At 34.9% G+C, this 17,731-nt stretch overlaps 1 protein-coding gene across 2 annotated transcripts in view; it reads left to right on the top strand.

The window, feature by feature from the left end:
- Positions 1 to 17,731, top strand: part of DIAPH2 (diaphanous related formin 2) — an 859,779-nt gene that overhangs the window by 77,995 nt on the left and 764,053 nt on the right. Inside the window, exons 4-5 of one of the 2 annotated variants that reach the window (XM_068532463.1) lie at positions 625 to 729; positions 5,752 to 5,772. In XM_068532463.1, coding sequence (XP_068388564.1) covers positions 625 to 729; positions 5,752 to 5,772 — 126 coding nt within the window. The remainder of the gene's footprint in view (positions 1 to 624; positions 730 to 5,751; positions 5,773 to 17,731) is intronic. The other variant, XM_068532464.1, reaches the window with a different exon arrangement.

The raw sequence follows: 17,731 nt of genomic DNA on the forward strand, positions 1-17,731 counted from the left end.
TTACAAATCATATTTGCTCTTCTAGATAATAATGATCCTACGAGAACATATGCCAAATAGTAAAGTGTTTGTTTATCTGTTTATTTTTGCTATCAGTGTAAATAAATAGCTTTGCTAAGGTATGATGTATATCTGTGCTATAAACTGCCAGTTTATTCTATGGAATAGTTAAAAATTTTTTTTTCTTTCTGCTCATTTATTGAGTAGGTAGTGATATGAACCATGATTATATGGTAAAGTTTATACAAGATTATGGTATGTAGAGTGAAAAATAATAGTGAAGGAGCCAGAAGAATGATGGTTGTTGTTAGTCATAGCATGACTTACTATTTTAAGACAAAAATTATTAATTTTTTTCTTTTTCTTTTTTTAAAATTTATTTTATTGAGGTATAGTTGATTTATAATGGTGTGTTAATTTGTGCTGTACAACAAAGTGATTCAGTCATACACACATATATATATATTCTTTTTCATATTCTTTTCCTTTATGGTTTATTATAGGATATTGAGTATAGTTCCCCGTGCTATACAGTAGGACCTTGTTGTTTAATATTTATTAATCACTTTTGAAACTCATAAGCAGAAATTTGCTAATGCTCACAATAAATGTTCTTTTTAACAGGAGGACATGAACCTTAATGAAGAGCGAAAAGCTCCTTTACGAAACAAAGATTTTACCACCAAGCGTGAGATGGTCGTCCAGTATATTTCTGCTACTGCCAAATCTGTAAGTAGTGAGACTCTCCCGGCGCCCACATAATGAGCTTAGCGTTATCTGCTTAAAAGGAAACAAATCTTGGCTCTCCAAGTTCTTGCCTCAATGTACTTATATAGACTTCGTAAAAGAAGCATATACATGTACTTTAAAACATTTTGTATGTATTTCAAAACTGTTCTTAATTAGAGAGACTTCCATTCTTATAAACAAGACAGACTAAGGATAGAGGGCTCTGAGTTAATCCAGTAAGTTTTGGGGCTGAGTTTTTGTGCACTTACTAACAAATGACAGCAATTTGCAGGTATTCCACTTAATACACAGTTTGTTACATGAACATTTCAGATTTTGAGGGAGAAGATACAAACATAGCCTAGTCACAAGATTTAACTAAGTTTACATTAAAGCTATATGTCCAGTATTTGCTTGCATGAAATTTTTAGCAATGTTTTTAATAAGCAGTTTTGGTTTTTTTCATTGTTTTCTGTGATGCTAACTATGTAAACTACCTCACAATTGTTATTGTACAGCTAAATTTAACATAAAGAAGGGTGTTTAATAGGAGCTTTAATGAAATCTGTGCGAGTCTCAAAAGACTTGAAAGTAGGATTCATTGAAAAGACTTGTCTTCAGCAGGAAGATCTTCGTGTTTTAATGGAATGTGTTGCTTTGTTCATTTCCTAAGGTGCTTCCAAAAATAGTCTTCAGGTTTGATTTATTTTTGTAAGAAAAAATGTATTTTTTGAAATGGTGAAATATATCTTTTACATTTCTGTAAAGAAGAAGCTTTTCACATTTAGAGTTCATAACATCACTATGTTTGTATATATTATATACATGTGTGTATGTATATATATATGTATCACACACAGTGATTTTATGTTTGTGTAATATGTATATCACACACACACACATTTACATTTAAGACATACATATTTTAAATTTAAAAACCTGACCAGTGAATAAAATAGCTCTTCAGTGGAAAAATATGTTCTAAAGTTATTTGGCTATCCTATTAATGCTATTTCAGTACAGTAATTGCAGTGGCAATTACTGATGCATTTTGCCCTGAATTCTACAATTGTATTGATTCCATATTGTACTTCAAGCAAGCTAAATCTGAATGCTGAACTATTTAAACATAACGCATTGCAGCTCTGCCAGAGCAGAGCAACAGCATGTTTTTTAATTTGCTTCTGGTATCCAAGGGCAGAAATATGTTTCAAGTGATAAGTGAAATTCGCCATGAGCATCGTTTTCAATAGAATTAGGTGAGGCATAGGGTTTTGCTTTGAAATTCTGATGAATCTCCTCATTTTTGTACTCAGCTTATTGTTCACAGTAAAATGCTTTAGGAAGTGCAGGGTGTACATTCAATGTTATTTTTCAAATACCTAAAGGCAAATACACTAGTAAATCTATATAGCTAACTCTGAGTGCAAAGTACAGATAATAATACATGACTAATTATATGGTGTTTTTAATGATAAGATTTTGTTAGTGTTTCTGGCTCATTTGTTGTTGTTTTTGTTTGTGTAAGTGGGACTGAATATAATCAAGATTGTATGAAGCTCTTACTCCTTAACCTTTTGATATCGACTCTATCTCTATGTAGAGCTTGTTTTCACTTATCCTATTGTTTCTTCTTCAACTGACCAGAGAGATGCACACTTTTAATTTATAGACTCATTTTTAAGACTGAAATGCTAAACTTTGGGTAAACATTGGATGAGCTCTCTAGAATTGCTTTATTTGAAACATGGAAATTGAATGTTTCTCAAAAGACATGAAAATACTATATTTAAGGTGTTAGGCTCAAAATCAGTGCTATAACTATTTAGTATGTGATCCTTATTTGCTTCCTTTAGCACACATAGGAGCACCTGATGTGTGTACAGAACTTTCATTAGAGCTCTAAGGTTATACATTTTATTTGCAAATATTTTTCATGGACCAAATATTATGATGCAAGAAAGCCTCTTGATAAGCATGCTTTAAAGCTTTCTCACTTTGGGGAGACATTCATTAGTGCTGTGTTTTCTGTGGCGAAAACAAAGGAAATTGCATATGTGATTTCCTTTTGAAGGTGATAGGGATGCCATTCAGTGACAAACCGTCCTCTTATCTTTTGACCTCTTCGTGATCATGACAATAAAATTTGCATAAATTATAACCTAACCTATGCCCATTTACCTATGTGTAACCAAGGTTTCCATCCTGCTGTCTTTTATTAGGCTTTAGATATGCTTTGCTTGTCATACTTTTTTATGCTTACTTTTTCATTATATTGATACACTGATTAAAAATGTTTCCACATTTAAAGTAGATATGATTGTAACCACTTCTTTATGAAAATGCTTTACAAGTAGCCAAAACTTTCATCTTGAAGTAAAAGCCAAGTTAAGGACTAGAGTCCGTGGTGGAAAAATGTCTTATAGTCATATGTAAAATGTGTGAAAATTATAGTTAAATTTAAACATAAATTGTACATTTCCACCTTTAACACCTGCATTAGTCATTTTGTATGGAATTGAAAAACAAATAAAATATGAGCTCAATAAGAGACACCGGTCATTCTCCTGGGTTTGTGGGTAAGGACAGTAAAGCAACATGAAACTAATACACAGGTTTGGGCTCAAAACCTGTTTCTAAAGCAAAGGAGGGTCTTTTATTGTGTAATTGACTCTGCCAAAATTAGCCTGGAATAAGAGACTATAAAGGAAATTGAAAGATAGTGATGAAAACTATTGCTTAGTTTTTTTTCCTTTTCAAGTTCCTTAGTAGAGGATGTTAAGTTGTGTGAATGCGAAGGAAAAAGTAGCTTGAGTAACTCTGTCAGTGATGAATGGACTTTAAGGGAGCGGAAAAGAGCCTCTTCTCTGCTGGAGCTGTACTCATTTGCTCATTGTAGCAAGTGCGGTTATGGACCTGATCTAGGGTAGTTAGTATGTGTAGATAATTTGGCCACAGGTAATCTGGAAGAGCCTTTGTTTTCAAAACACCAACATATGTTTTCAGAAATGGAAAACCAAGCTTTTTTAATATTGCAACATTGTCATATCAATTCATAATCCTGAGAGGCATAAGACATCAGTGATTTAGAGGGAATGTTGCATGTTATTTTTTAACAGCCTATATAGACATTTATGAGGAAAAATTAGTCACTGAAATCCTAACATTAGTTTGTCAGATGTCAATGTCCTTATGAGAATATTAAGAAACTAGTTTATTTCTAACTTAAATCGCAATCTTTGAAGTTGAGATTTAAAAATATGTAAAATTATATTTCATGAAGATACATTGAAAGGTATCATTGATTTAAAAAACTCTCAATAGGAAATAATTCAAAATAGTGATACCAAATACATCTCTAAATTTTTTTAGATTGACCCATATAATAAGCATTTGAGAGCTGTAGTATATCTATTTGTATGTGTGTATACATATATTAATGGTTTTGCCTTTGCCATTATCAGATATTTTCTTTCTCAGGTCTTTTCGAGGCATTACCTAGATATGGTGAAACAATTGAACCCAAACATGACCAGACCAGTTTCTTTTAGCTTTCCTTGTCTCATCTAATCTCTTTGTTGTATGTGCTTTAGCTAAATGCAATCATTTTGCAATGGAATGAAGCATTAAATGGGCCGTATTCTGGTTGTTTCACCGAATATAGACCTGCCTTAATTGTTAAGAGGCTTGCATTTATTTTTTTAGTTTCATGTCTGGGCTAAATAAACAAGGGACAAATAAGATCTCTGTCTTTTTGGTGGGAGGAAATAATTTAGGTCAATAGCATATCTTTCAATTCAGAAGGCGGTTAATGGCACCACAGAAGCTTTTATTCAACTAAATAATCACTGCCTGTAAATAGTCTGTTGAATGAATATTTAAGAAAGCTGCTTCTCTATTTGGAGATCCATGGATTCCTCTGAAATAATTTACTGGGAAACTGTCATTATCTTTTTGTATCTTGCAGTACCCTGTTAAACTTAGAATTCTTATTGGGATTTCAATTATATTTGATTTTTATTTTTAAAGTACTAGCTGAAAAACAGAGCACATAGTGATAATAACTGCTATCAGATTAATGGTTTTCGATTGTGGATTAGGTCTTTTTTGAACATTGCTTGATATTCAAGTGTAGGAAACTGATAACAATGATTTAGATTGGATTTTAGTATAAAAATATGTTTTAGGACTATGATTTTACTTCTTGCTTTCTTAAACACAAATTCTCAGAAATTCTCTTTTCTCTTAACCATTAGAAAAGCTCAGTCGAGGCTGTAATTTTTGAACTGTTTCCTCCTTATGAATAACTATGTTTAAATACAAACTACTTCTTTGTCTTCGCATTATATACAAAACTGTGCTCTTACAATAGAAATTCTAGGATGACCTAGAAAACTAGAATCATAAGCAATCTATCTGCTTTGTAATTTTCAAGTATAATATAAAACAATATTTTAAACCTTAAATTCATAACAATATAAAATATTCCAGTTTTCAACCTAAAGTTTATTTATTAACAATGCATGACTTTAAATGCAACATTTATATTCTAAAATACATAATTTCAACCTTAATAGTATACCTGTTAAAATAAGGAAAGAGAAAAAAAAGCAACATTTGGAAAAAATTCGATTTTCTTGTGATAATTTTTTTGAGGGGTTGTGGGCTGATAAAATATCTGATGCCTGATTACACTTAATCTTGCATTACTTGATGTTTACACTGCACTAGCTGAGAAGCCCATTATAGAAAATTAAAAAAAAAAAAATCCTCAAGTTGTAATAATCTTTTATGTGGGAATCTTTATTCTGCAGACTTTACACATTTTTGAAATATGGTAGAAATCTATACTGATATATTTGTGTTAGCCTCTAGATCTAAAGTATTAAAAATATACATAGGGGGTAGCTATTTACTAATTTACTAAACACTTAACTTCTGTGAAAAGCTTCTGATTACTAATACTGTTGCTGTTTGTTTTTTTTTACACCATAACCACTCTCCGTTGACCACTGCATGCAGATAGTTGGAAGTAAAGTTATGGTGAGTACAAAAGATGTGTTTTACCCTTAGAAGTGAATTTGTGCTTTTGGGGATTGAGTGATTTTTGCTTACAGTATTTTATATGTTGGGTTCTTCTTTTGGTGTATATTTTACCGAAGCAGTGAGGTGAATATTAAGATCAGGTGAACAGAATTTAGCTCTGGTAAGTATTTTTCCTGTGGCTTTGGGAAATGCTTTAGAAGTAGAATATGCTTGTATATTTTGTCTTAGAAAGCTTTACTTCTTTTTAAAATTTTTTTCTTTTTTTTTTTTGTAATTGTGCCCGTGTCAGTCTTTATGATTCTGATAAAACTGTGTGTTTTACCTCAGTTTTTCAGGATGGCAGGCAGAGACTCCTAAAAGGTTGGTTTATGCTAACAGGAATTCTTATTGACGTATCTGACTTTGACTTTAGTATCCCTAAGCACATAGTGTAATGAAAGCAACCTTTGATGTTCAGTCAGGAGACCCGCGTGCTTGTCTTTGTTGGGTGCTACTCATCAGCTCTGTGACTTTGGGCAAGTCATGTAGTTTCTCTGAGGTTCAGTTATTAAGTGGATAAATTGAAGTGATTGGCTTGCATTATCTTTTAAGGTTCTTTCTGTTGCTGTCTTCTAAAGGTTCTTTTACTCCAGACACTGCATTTCAGTGCCACAATACATGATACACTATTATATCAATACACCAAAAGTGGCCTGTATTGTAATTAAGAGCTATTTGTAATTACCCTGCCTTCATGATTAAGCAGCCTGCATTTCGAAAACAGGCCAGGAAACATTATCTTTAGCATCATCAGGTACCGTGGTATCTAGAAAAGTAAATATATTTACATTTGTTTTGCTTTTAAAAATTGAAGTCCTCTTTTTTTTTCTTTTTGAATTCACGTGACATTTAGGGGAAAACAAAGCCATCCATCTTTTGGGATGATTTCAAAAATCAACAAATATTTCTTCAGTGCTTATTATGTGCCAAGAACTGTGCTAGGCACACTGATGACTGGCAAATAAGAATGAGATAAGACCTTATAGTTTCAATAATATATGCTGAAATAATCAAACCTTAAATTGTGCCTGCTGATTGTAAGTGTAATAGGAATACATGAGCAGGAGAGAGAAGTAGGGTTAGAGTAATTAGAGAAAACTCCATGCAAATTTCTAGACTTTCAGGATCTGGTGGCTGGGATTTGACTGGGGAGGAGAGATGATGGAGAAGCTCGCAGATTGTGGAAGTAATATTGAATGCAAAGGCTTGGAGAAAGAACCAAACTGTGTTTGGGAGGGGGTGGAGGGAGAAGAGGGAAATGAGAGATGAGGTTGACTTTGTTGGAACAAAGAACAAAAATGTAAATTGGAAAGATTCAAAAATCAAGTTGGAAGAGGATCTTGAAGTCCAGGTAGAAGATTAGAAATTAGTTGGAGCAAGCAAGTGACATGAGGGAAGCAGGGTTTAAGAAAAATAAATTTGATAGTAGTAGGTAGGCTGGATCAGGCTAGTGGTTCCCAAAGTTGAAAGTATCAAAATGCAAATTTTGTCCTTCATGGGGTCTGGGATAGGGCCAAGAACTCTGCCTTTTTATCAAGCACCACAGGAGATTCTGATAAGGTAGGCTCAAGAGCTGACTTTGAGAAATACTGGATTAGGATAGAGAGAGATTTGTTTGGGGTGCTACCTAGGAGACATGTGCGAGTCAGTGAGGACCTGCATTAAACTGGAGGCTTAGGTGTATAAGGGTGGGGTTAAATAACAGAGTTTGGGGCAATGAAGGAATCTGGAGCTCATTTTAATGTGGGCTAGAGCCAGCCTATATTTCTGGTCTTGGTACCATAAGCAATCCAATGGCCTATGCCAGAAGCTACTGAAAGATTACTGATTTCTCCACATCCAGTTACCAAGTTCTTTCTCCTAAATAACTCTCAGCTCTCTCCCCTAATCTCAGACCCATCATTTAACACACCTGTGACTGCCCCAGCCTCCTCAATACTCTCCTAGTCTTGGCTCTCACACCCCACCCACGCATGCTCTACATGGTTACAAGAGATGCGGCTGCTACCCCATCAAAACTTTCAAATGACTCACCATTCCTTTTGTGATCTTATCCCCGCTTCCTTTTCTAATTTCACCTCCAGCTGCATTCTTACATGCGCCTGTCCTCTGTCTGTACAGGAACACTTGGCAATTCCTTAACATCCTATTCTTTAATCCCCCTAAATCAAGCACATTCTGTTTCTTGGAGCCAGAATGCCCTTTTCTTCTTGAGTGTGCCCAGCAAGCTCCTAAATATCCATCAAAATTAAGCGTCATGTCAGTCTTTGAAGGAGAAGCCGTCTTAGATTAACACCTTCCTTTCCATAGCACCGTGTATATAGCTCAATTATAATATTTAGCACATTTTATTATGATAAATTATATGTTTTTCCTCCCCAATGAACATAGCTGGTGCCCTCAAAATACTAGGTCTAATGGGGAAGATAGACAGGAAAACAGAATAAAGATAGGGCCTGAAGATGTAATATAAGAAAGGTTGCCAAGTGGCTGCTTATGGTTTAGTGAACAGTTTCATCTTGTCTGAGAGTGTTTTGAAAGACACTATAATGAGAAAGATGTTATGATTGATCTACAGTAGAAATGATTTCATACCCATTGTTTTATCTGTGAGCTGCTTCTTACGTTGGAGTTTGCAAATCCTGCAATAAAGGGAGGATACTCTAGGGATCGACCAGCTTCTAGAAGAAGTGATGAGGGAATTAATTCTAGAGTTTAGGTGGGAAGGGTGCCTTCAGGAGGAAGGTTTTTTTGTTGTTTGTTGAGACTAGAGAGAGGAGTGAAGAAAAATATTTAAAATCACCAGGTGAAAGTCAGGTACAAAAGGACTTATTTTTCGTGGTCTCACTAATCTACAAAAGATGGGAAGTGCTTGTTGATAAAATGGACAGATAAGAATTTCATAAGAAATGTTCAACAGAGAAGAAATCCTAGAATAACCACTTTAAGTATTCTGGTTGCCTAAAGACTACATATGTTGGTCAAAAAATGAGTGATGTGGAAGTCAGACTGAAACTGGAAAGATGGAATATGTAATGAACCAGGTCTTCACGACCCTGTCTTCCTTTTATCGCTCCAGTGTTGATTAGAAGCAGAATTGGAGGCATTTGAGGTCCTCCTGATCTCAGACTACCATTAGCCTTAGTTTTCACTATTCTCTTTTAGAAATTTACTTTACAAATCAGGCTGTTATCTGAACATAACTACCCACTCAGCCTCAAGCAGTCTTGCTTCTGACTTGGCTCATTAGATCTTTTTTTTTTGTTTTTTGTTTCGAATATTTTCCTTCCTGTGTCAACATTGTCCCCATCCTCAGCTCTTCCATGAAGTCTATCCCGATGACCTTCCCCCCCATTCCCTCACCTCCTGATTTCCTCCTAGTAATTTATCTGAACTTCTATAGCACTTTATTTTTAACTCTCTTTTGGAATCACTTTCTACTCTATTTTATAGTTTCTATTACATTATATGTTCTTTAAGGGCCTCTTTTATAATACTCCTATATTACTTTAGTTTATAATAATGTATGTCCTTGAATAATACTTTCTGATACCGTGCAGGTCTGTCTTTTTATGTCCACAATATAGACCCTATGAAGGGGTACAAATTTTAGTAGAGGTCATGGATTCAGAGGCAAATAGACCTGAGCTCAGATTCCAACTCTGCTACATACTAACTGTGTGACCTTAAGTAACTTACTTAATGTCTCTGAACCTCAGTCTCCCTATTAACACAATGAGGATAATAATACTCAATTCAGGACGGTTTTGAAGTTTATTGTTTGTTTATATTTAATATATTTAACATATTAAGAACCTTGCAAATAGCAGGTCTAAATTACATTTTTTGGTTAAATGTATTAAATTTTATGAAATGCTTGGTATGACGGACATAAAACGTGAAGATAACATGGTAAAACAAGATGAGACTTTGAGCTGCCTCTTTTTTTTTTTTGCTAAGTATTCAAGATGTGTGCTATTTAATAGAGTGATTTATTCTGGGTCAAGAATGGTGGGAAGGATTTGGCTGGATGGAAGAAAGAGAATGTTTTGCCTGTTTATTGGAAGCTATGTGTTATGTGGTATAGATTATTGCTGGGCTTTGAAAAAAATTAAAAATTTATATGTGGTCTCAATATAATATTGACAAGGTTATTTTAAAGATTTAATAAGATAGTTGAAGATTTGTTATAGATGCTATCTAAGAAAGGGTAGAATATCTTCTTATCAATATCTTAAAATAGCAAAAGAGAACTTAGAGTAGGATAGAGATAGAAAGAACTGAGTGACTTTTTCAATGGCTTCTAGTTATAGGTAAGTGTTGTAAACTTTTTGAAAGAAAATAAATTGTTTTTATTATTTAGTAACACATTGCATGAAACAGATTTGGGAATCAGCTAAAATGACTAATTTGATTTCACTGCAAACCAGGAATAATGTATCCACAGGAGGAAAAAGAACCATTCTTCTGTGGGAAAAAAGGGTAAAAATTGACATGATTACATATGATAATTGGAAAATAGAATTATAATGACCAGACCTAACAATGTTAAATATAAAGTAACTTAATGACAGAAATAGTTGAGCGCCTAGGGCAAGCAGTAGGGTGTCTTTTGGGATAGTGTTTATTTTGGCATCATAAAGACCTGAATTTAAATCCTGATTCAGCACTCATTCATTCTCTAGGTCTGGTTAATCTCTCTAGCCACAGATTCTTTTCTTTTTTGGATAAAAAGTTACTGCCCGCCTATTATATGCCAGACACTATTCTAGGTGCTTGGGTGATGAACCATTACAGATAAATTCCTCATGGAGCTTATATTTCTACTTGGGCAGGCAGACAATAAGACGCATATCAAATATAACGGCAGGTAGTGGTAAGAGCTATGAAGGAAAAAAAGCAAGATGAGAAAGCCGGGTGTGATCAGGGATGTGCTATTTTAGATAGGTGAGCTCTCTGAGCAAATGACATTTGAACAGAGACATGAGTGAAACTGGGGAGAGCCAATGCAAATATCTAGGGAAGAGCTTTACAGGCAGAGAGAGCATCAAGTGCCCTGGCTTTGAGGCACGAGTGTGCCTTGAGTATTTGAAGAATTGCAAAGAGGCCACTGTGGATGGAGTGGAATGAACCAAGGGGAAGTATGGGGGTGTTTTTGTTAAGGTGACTAAAAACATAGGTTAAGTATATCAGGGGGTTGTAAATGTAGAAAGGTAGGTTAAGGTCATTTTAGGAGGGATATGCCAAGGAGATGGTACTTCAATAGTCAGTGAGGAATCCTGGAAGGTTTTGAGCAATGGAATGACAAAATCTGAGTTGCATTTGGGGAAGATTAATGGAGCAGTGGAAATTGGAGAGGTTAGAAACTGGGGCAGGGAGATCAAGCTGGGGGTTGTTGCTGTACTTGAAGTAATAAGACCCTGAAATGGAGAGTGGTTATTAGTAAGAACGAAATGGAGGTGATAGATGAGAGAGAGAGATTGCAGAAGTAGAATATATCAGCCTCAGCAAATGATGAAAAAGGGCAGAGGAGATGTGTGAATCAATAATGAGTGAATTTGCAAGCATGGGTGACTGAAGTGATGGTGACTTGAGCCTTCATGGAGAAGTCAGGAGCAAGACTATGTTTGGAGTAAAACAGGATGAGTTCAGTTTAGACATGTTAATCAAGGAGAAATTAGTAAAAATCACAGAAACAAGAATAAAGTTATCGCCATGCAAGACCATTTCTTTGGCACTCGTAGCATAGAGTAGAATTTTATAATTAGGTTTTCTGTTTCAAACACCTACTTTAACTATTTTAAATATATTCTCTGCACATGCTGCTGAACATATGTTGTTTATCATTCTAATAACATTTACCTGTTTATAAACCACAGCCTCATTACCTGTACTAGGCAATGAAGGTCATGTGTGTTTCTTGTTGACTCAGTGGACCCGGATAGAAAAGAGCTAATCATTTTGGTGGCCTGTAGTATTGCTTACTAGATAAGCCATTTTATGTAATTATGATGTCACATTTGTACGTTTTGCAGTGTTTCTAAATAATCTGAGTCAAAAGGACAGCCCCATCATAGGTGAAGGGTAGGTACCCATGTATGTTTCTTTGCCCTAATTGGGGCATGGCAATTTGGGGCACGATTGAGTGAATATTATAGGACCTTTTTCTCAAAATAGAGCCAAATGAATTTGTTTCCCTAGGCTGGTGAAGGAGTTCATGCTGAAAGAAAGTTCCTGTTAACAGTAAACTTATAGCCAGGCTCAAAGTAATAAATTCAAAATGCTATTGATGTGTTTCTTACTACAAGCTACCTACTAATTATAATAGCCATAAAATACCACTAAGCGTGGCAGTATGTATTTGTGGGCTGTTACGCTGCTATTGCATTATTAAATTGAAGTTTTATTAGTTTACTGATCGAATAGTATCGTCATGATTACTTCATGTAACGTTACACTTGTGTCAGACCAATTATTTGAATATATCCTGTGAAAAGAAGATCAAATCTTACTTTGCTGTTTCTTTTTTTAAAAAATAATTGTATGGTCCAGAAGGGGGAGACAAAACATTGATTATTGGAGTTTGAAGTAGCTGCTTCCTGATAAAGCATGGCTTTTTTGTACGCCAATTTGATTGTTTTTTATTCCTCTTTCTCTTGCTATAGGTTTAGAAATTGTAGGATAGTTGCTACTGTAAAAATATTTAGTTTTATGGTGGTGACAATTTTGTTAAAAATCTAAATTCAATCAGAATAAAAATAATCAGTGCAATTATTTTTAACTAGTATATATAAAGTAGAAAAGCTCATTTGGTAATCAGGTGAAAATAAGACCTAAGACTGTTTAATGAGGGTATATTTTATAAGTGATCTTTTAAAAATAGCACAAGCAATATTAAAATTCCACCTTTGGTCTTTTCTAATTTCACATTCATTATGTGCAATGAGTAGCTTCCTTCCCATTTCCTTATGTTTTGATACTGCAAGCTGGCTTGTGTATTATACTTGTTTTGGATAGGAATATCTGCATATGTTTTGAAAGGTTTTGTTATTTAAACCTCCGTTCATTTTTAGAACAATTTCTTATCAGTCCCTTCCCTTCCAGTGCATTGTCATAAATTACATTATTTCATCATGCCAGATTAAATTCATTGTTTAAGGAATGCTAAGATAATGTCGATTATAAAATATTAGCAAGTCATCTTACCTTGGGCATTTGGAAACATCGAAAAGACAGTATGAATATTGACTTTCATTTAGACATATATTTTGTAAATTGATGCATTAATATTTATGAGTATGGAGTAGTTATGTTTTATAGTGTATCCTGATATTAGAAACAAAAAGATATCCTTTTCATGTAGGATTCTGCACTGCACGTTTATTTTCTGTGTATTTTGCTTGTGATCATGTTAAAAATTTCGATTGAGCTTCTTTCTCTATGTATATCATCAGGTAAAAAGAATACATTTAAAATCTGATGCTTGGTATAAGACATGTAACACTCGTGTAGTTATTATTTCATATCGCATTGATTTTTTTTTTTTTATTTTTCAATTATGGCAGCCATTTTGATCAGCCATAGAGCATGAGTTTACTACATGAGAAGTGTTTTTTAATGTTTGTTTTGGTTGTTAAACAGTATGGTCTCTATACCACATATCCTTTAAAAGCTCTGTGTAAAATTTACTGTTACCATTATAAAACAAGTGGCATGACACAGGGATATTTCTTATGAGACAATGCTTTCTTGATCCAGGTAGTGTTGTCAGCAGGGGAAAAATTAGACACTCTAAGATGATGATCAATATTAAAGAGTTACCTTAACTTACTGTATATCAAATTTTGGCCTTTTTCTCACATGTTTGATTCAACTTCCCATTTCAGTTAATCAGATTTCTTGTTCTTGCTTATCTGTTAGGAAAAGACTGTTTGGTTGAATCATAATTAGCTCCTTTGAATGGGGTAAGGGCAGAATAACATCATCTTAAAAATGCCACCTTAGACTTATAAAGTGCTTTAGAGTTTTTAAAGCCCTTTCACACATTTTCTCATTTGAGCTATATACTATATGTATTTCTGTAGGTCTGTGCATCATATTTTCAGGAAGACATTGCCTCCATCCCCAGATTCCTGGGGTCTGGCCATTTTCCATGGAGTTTTTTTGAGTGGTATATACTGTCCAGGGTATTTTGTCGGTGGTCAACAGATATTCATAACGTGAATTAGTATCCAGTTTATATGCTTGTATGAAATGCTTTTTAAGCCTAATGCTTTGTGGGCCTGCATCGCTAAATAATGGTCACGTGACTAGTAACATTTAAGGTAATTTTTTTTTACCGTGGTCACCATAATTCAGATACTGGATTACTGCATTCATTGCATGTGCTATTTTAGTTGCGACCACAATCGCCTATCAAAACAATATCGAAAACCAAAATGAATTTTAAGAGCGTCAATCAAAGGTACAAAAAACTTTCCAAGTTCATTTTTTATGCTGATCTGTTTGTAAATTTTTACTAACCTGTCATGGTTCCTTTCTTCAATGAATTTGTGATCTAAGGAGAACATAATTGCTCATGCAGTGTAATTCTTGTGCTTTGAGTGTAGTAACTACTTTGTATACTTTAGGTGAATCATTTATTTTCATTGATGATGATGCGTTTTTGGCAGAGTGGTTTGCATCCAGAGAGCTGTTTTACAAAGTGTGATTGGCACCTGTTTACTAGGTAGATGGAGTGTGTGTGTGCGTATGTGTCTGTGTATCTGTATATCCATCTATCTGTCTATCCTCTCAGAGTTAAATGAGGTTACATAGGTTCTCTCTATGTTCGAAAGCTGAGAAGTTGTGAGAACTGAGACTTTTCCTCAGAATTATTTCAGATTTTCTTATGGTGTGGAATGTTTTTGCATAGAGTGAGGTAAGTATATGTTATGGGCTGAATTGTGTCTCCCAAAAGTCCTGTGTTGAAGCCCTAACCCCCAGTACCTGAGAATGTGACTATTTGGAGATAGGGCCTTTAAAGAGTTTGTTAAATTAAAATGAGGCTGTTAGGGTATACCCCAATCCAATCTAACTGGTGTCCTTATAAGAGGAAATTTGGACAAAGAAACACCAGAGGTATGCACAGAGGAAACACCATGTGAGGACACAGAGAGAAGGTGGCCGTATGTCAGCCAAGGAGAGAGGCCTCAGAGGAAACCAACCCTGCTGACACCCTGATCTTGGAATTCTAGCCAACAGACTGTGAGGAAATAAATTTTGGTTGTTTAAGCCACCTGCTCTGTAGTTTTGCTTTTCTCATCTTCTTCTTCTTCTTCTTCCTTTTTTTTTTTGTTATGACAGCCCTAACAAACTAATACAGTATATAATATTCATTCTGTTTTATTCAACACATAATAATAGCTAACCTTTAGAGGGCACTGAGTGCCAGGAACTACGCTAAGTAAGTTCCATGTAAAAACCAATTTAATCCTCATAACAATTATCACCCCCATTGTATAGATGAGGAAAGTGAAGCTTAGGAAAGCAAGTACATTATCTGGGGTTGCACAGCAAGTAGGTAGGAGAACCAGGACTTGAATCCAGTCAGACTGAGTCCAGAGCTTGGCCTCTTAACCAAAACCTGAGTAAGAATTTTGTGGATTCCAGGCAGTTATGGATAATGGTCATCACCATGGGTGCTTACTTTCTCTAACATTATTATTATTTTTAAAATTTATTTTATTGAAGTATAGTTGATTTACAATGTTGTGTTAATTTCTGCTGCACAGCAAAGCGAGTCAGTTATACATATATATTCCTTTTCATATTCTTTTCCATTATGGTTTATCACAGGATACTGAATATAGTTCTCTGTGCTATACAGTAGGACTTTGTTGTTTATCCATTCTATATATAATAGTTTGTATCTGCTAATCCCAAACTCTCAGTCTATCCCTCCCTCATCCCTCTCCCCCTTGGCAACCACAAGTCTGTTCTCTATGTCTGTGAGTCTGTTTCTGTTTCATAAATATGTTCATTTGTGTCATATTTTAGATTCCACATATAAGTGATATCATATATTTGTCTTTGTCTGACTTACTTCACTTAGTATGATAATCTCTAGGTCCATCCATGTTGCTGCAAATGGCATTATTTCATTTTTTTTATGGTTGAGTAGTATTCCATTGTGTATGTATACCACATCTTCTTGATCCCTTCATCTGTTGATGGACATTTAGGTTGCTTCCATGTCTTGGTTATTATAAATAGTGCTGCTATGAACATAGGGGCACATGTATTTTTTTTTTTTAAATTAATTAATTAATTAATTTATTTTTGGCTGTGTTGGGTCTTCGTTTCTGTGCGAGGGCTTTCTCCAGTTGCAGCAAGCGGGGGCCGCTCTTCATCACGGTGTGCAGGCCTCTCACTATCACGGCCTCTCCTGTCGCGGAGCACAGGCTCCAGACGCGCAGGCTCAGTAGTTGTGGCACACGGGCTTAGTTGCTCCACAGCATGTGGGATCTTCCCAGGCCAGGGCTCGAACCCATGTCCCCTGCATTGGCAGGCAGATTCTCAACCACTGCACCACCAGGGAAGCCCACATGTATCTCTTTGATTTATAGCTTAAGACAAACACTTTTTTAAAAAATACTCAACAAATATTTTTATTGAGATATAATTGACATATAACATTCTATTAGTTTCGGGTATACAACATAATGATTCGATTTATGTATATATTGTAAAATGATCACCACAGTAAGTCTAGTTAACATCCATCACCCCACATAGTTACAAATTTTTCATCTACTCTAAACAACTTTCAAATATACAATACAGTGTTATTAACTATAGTCACCATGCTGTATATTACATCCCCAGGACTTATTTATTTTATAACTGGAAGTTTGTCCCTTTTGACCCCCTTCACCCATTTTTGCACCCCACCCCTCCCTGCCCCGGCCTACCTCTGGCAACCACTGTGTTCTCTGTATCTCTGAGTTTGGCTTTTTGTTTTTGTTTTTTAAATCCCACGTATAAGTGAGATATTTCAGTATTTGTCTTTCTCTGTCTGTCTTATCTCACTTAGCATAATGCCCTCAAAGTCCATCCATGTTGTCACAAATAGCAGGATTTCCTTCTTTTATATGGCTGAATAATATTTTACACTATGCATATATACCACATTTTCTTTATCCATTCATCCATTGATGAACACTTAGGTTGCTTCCATTGTCTCAGCTATTGCAAATAATGCTGCAGTGAACATCAAGGTGCATAGACCTTTTACTGTTAGTTTTTTGTTTGTTTGTTTGTTTCCTTCAGATAAATATCCAGAAGTGGAATTGCTGGATCATATGGTAGTTCTATTTTTAATTTTTTGAAGTAGGACAAACACTCTTAATCACCATTTAGGTCAAGAAAAGAACTAGTTTGTTGTATTTTTTAGATGCCCCATATAAATGCTATAATATAGTACTTGTTTCTCTCTGTCTGACTTATATCACCTAGCATAATGTGCTCCAAGTCTGTCCATGTTGTCGCAAATGGCAAAATTTCATTCTTTTTTGTGGCTGAGTAGTATTCTATTGTGTGTATATCTATATCTATATCTATATCTATCTATCTCACATCTTCTTTATCCATTCTTCTGTTGATGTGCATTTAGGTTGTTTCCACCTCTTGGCTATTGTAAATAGTGGTGCTATGAACATTGAGGTGAATGTATCTTTTCGAGTTATAGTTTTGTCTGGATATATGCCCAGGAGTGGGATTGCTGGGTCATGTGGTAGTTCTATTTTTAGTTTTTTAAGGAACCTCCATACTGTTCTCCATAGTGGCTGTACCAATTTACATTCCCACCAACAGTGTAGGAGGTTTCCCTTTTCTCCACACCCTCTCCAGTATTTTTTATTTCTAACATTATTATTTA

The sequence above is a fragment of the Eschrichtius robustus genome, chromosome X (assembly GCF_028021215.1).
Source record: "Eschrichtius robustus isolate mEscRob2 chromosome X, mEscRob2.pri, whole genome shotgun sequence".
In the NCBI taxonomy this organism is placed as follows: domain Eukaryota; kingdom Metazoa; phylum Chordata; class Mammalia; order Artiodactyla; family Eschrichtiidae; genus Eschrichtius; species Eschrichtius robustus.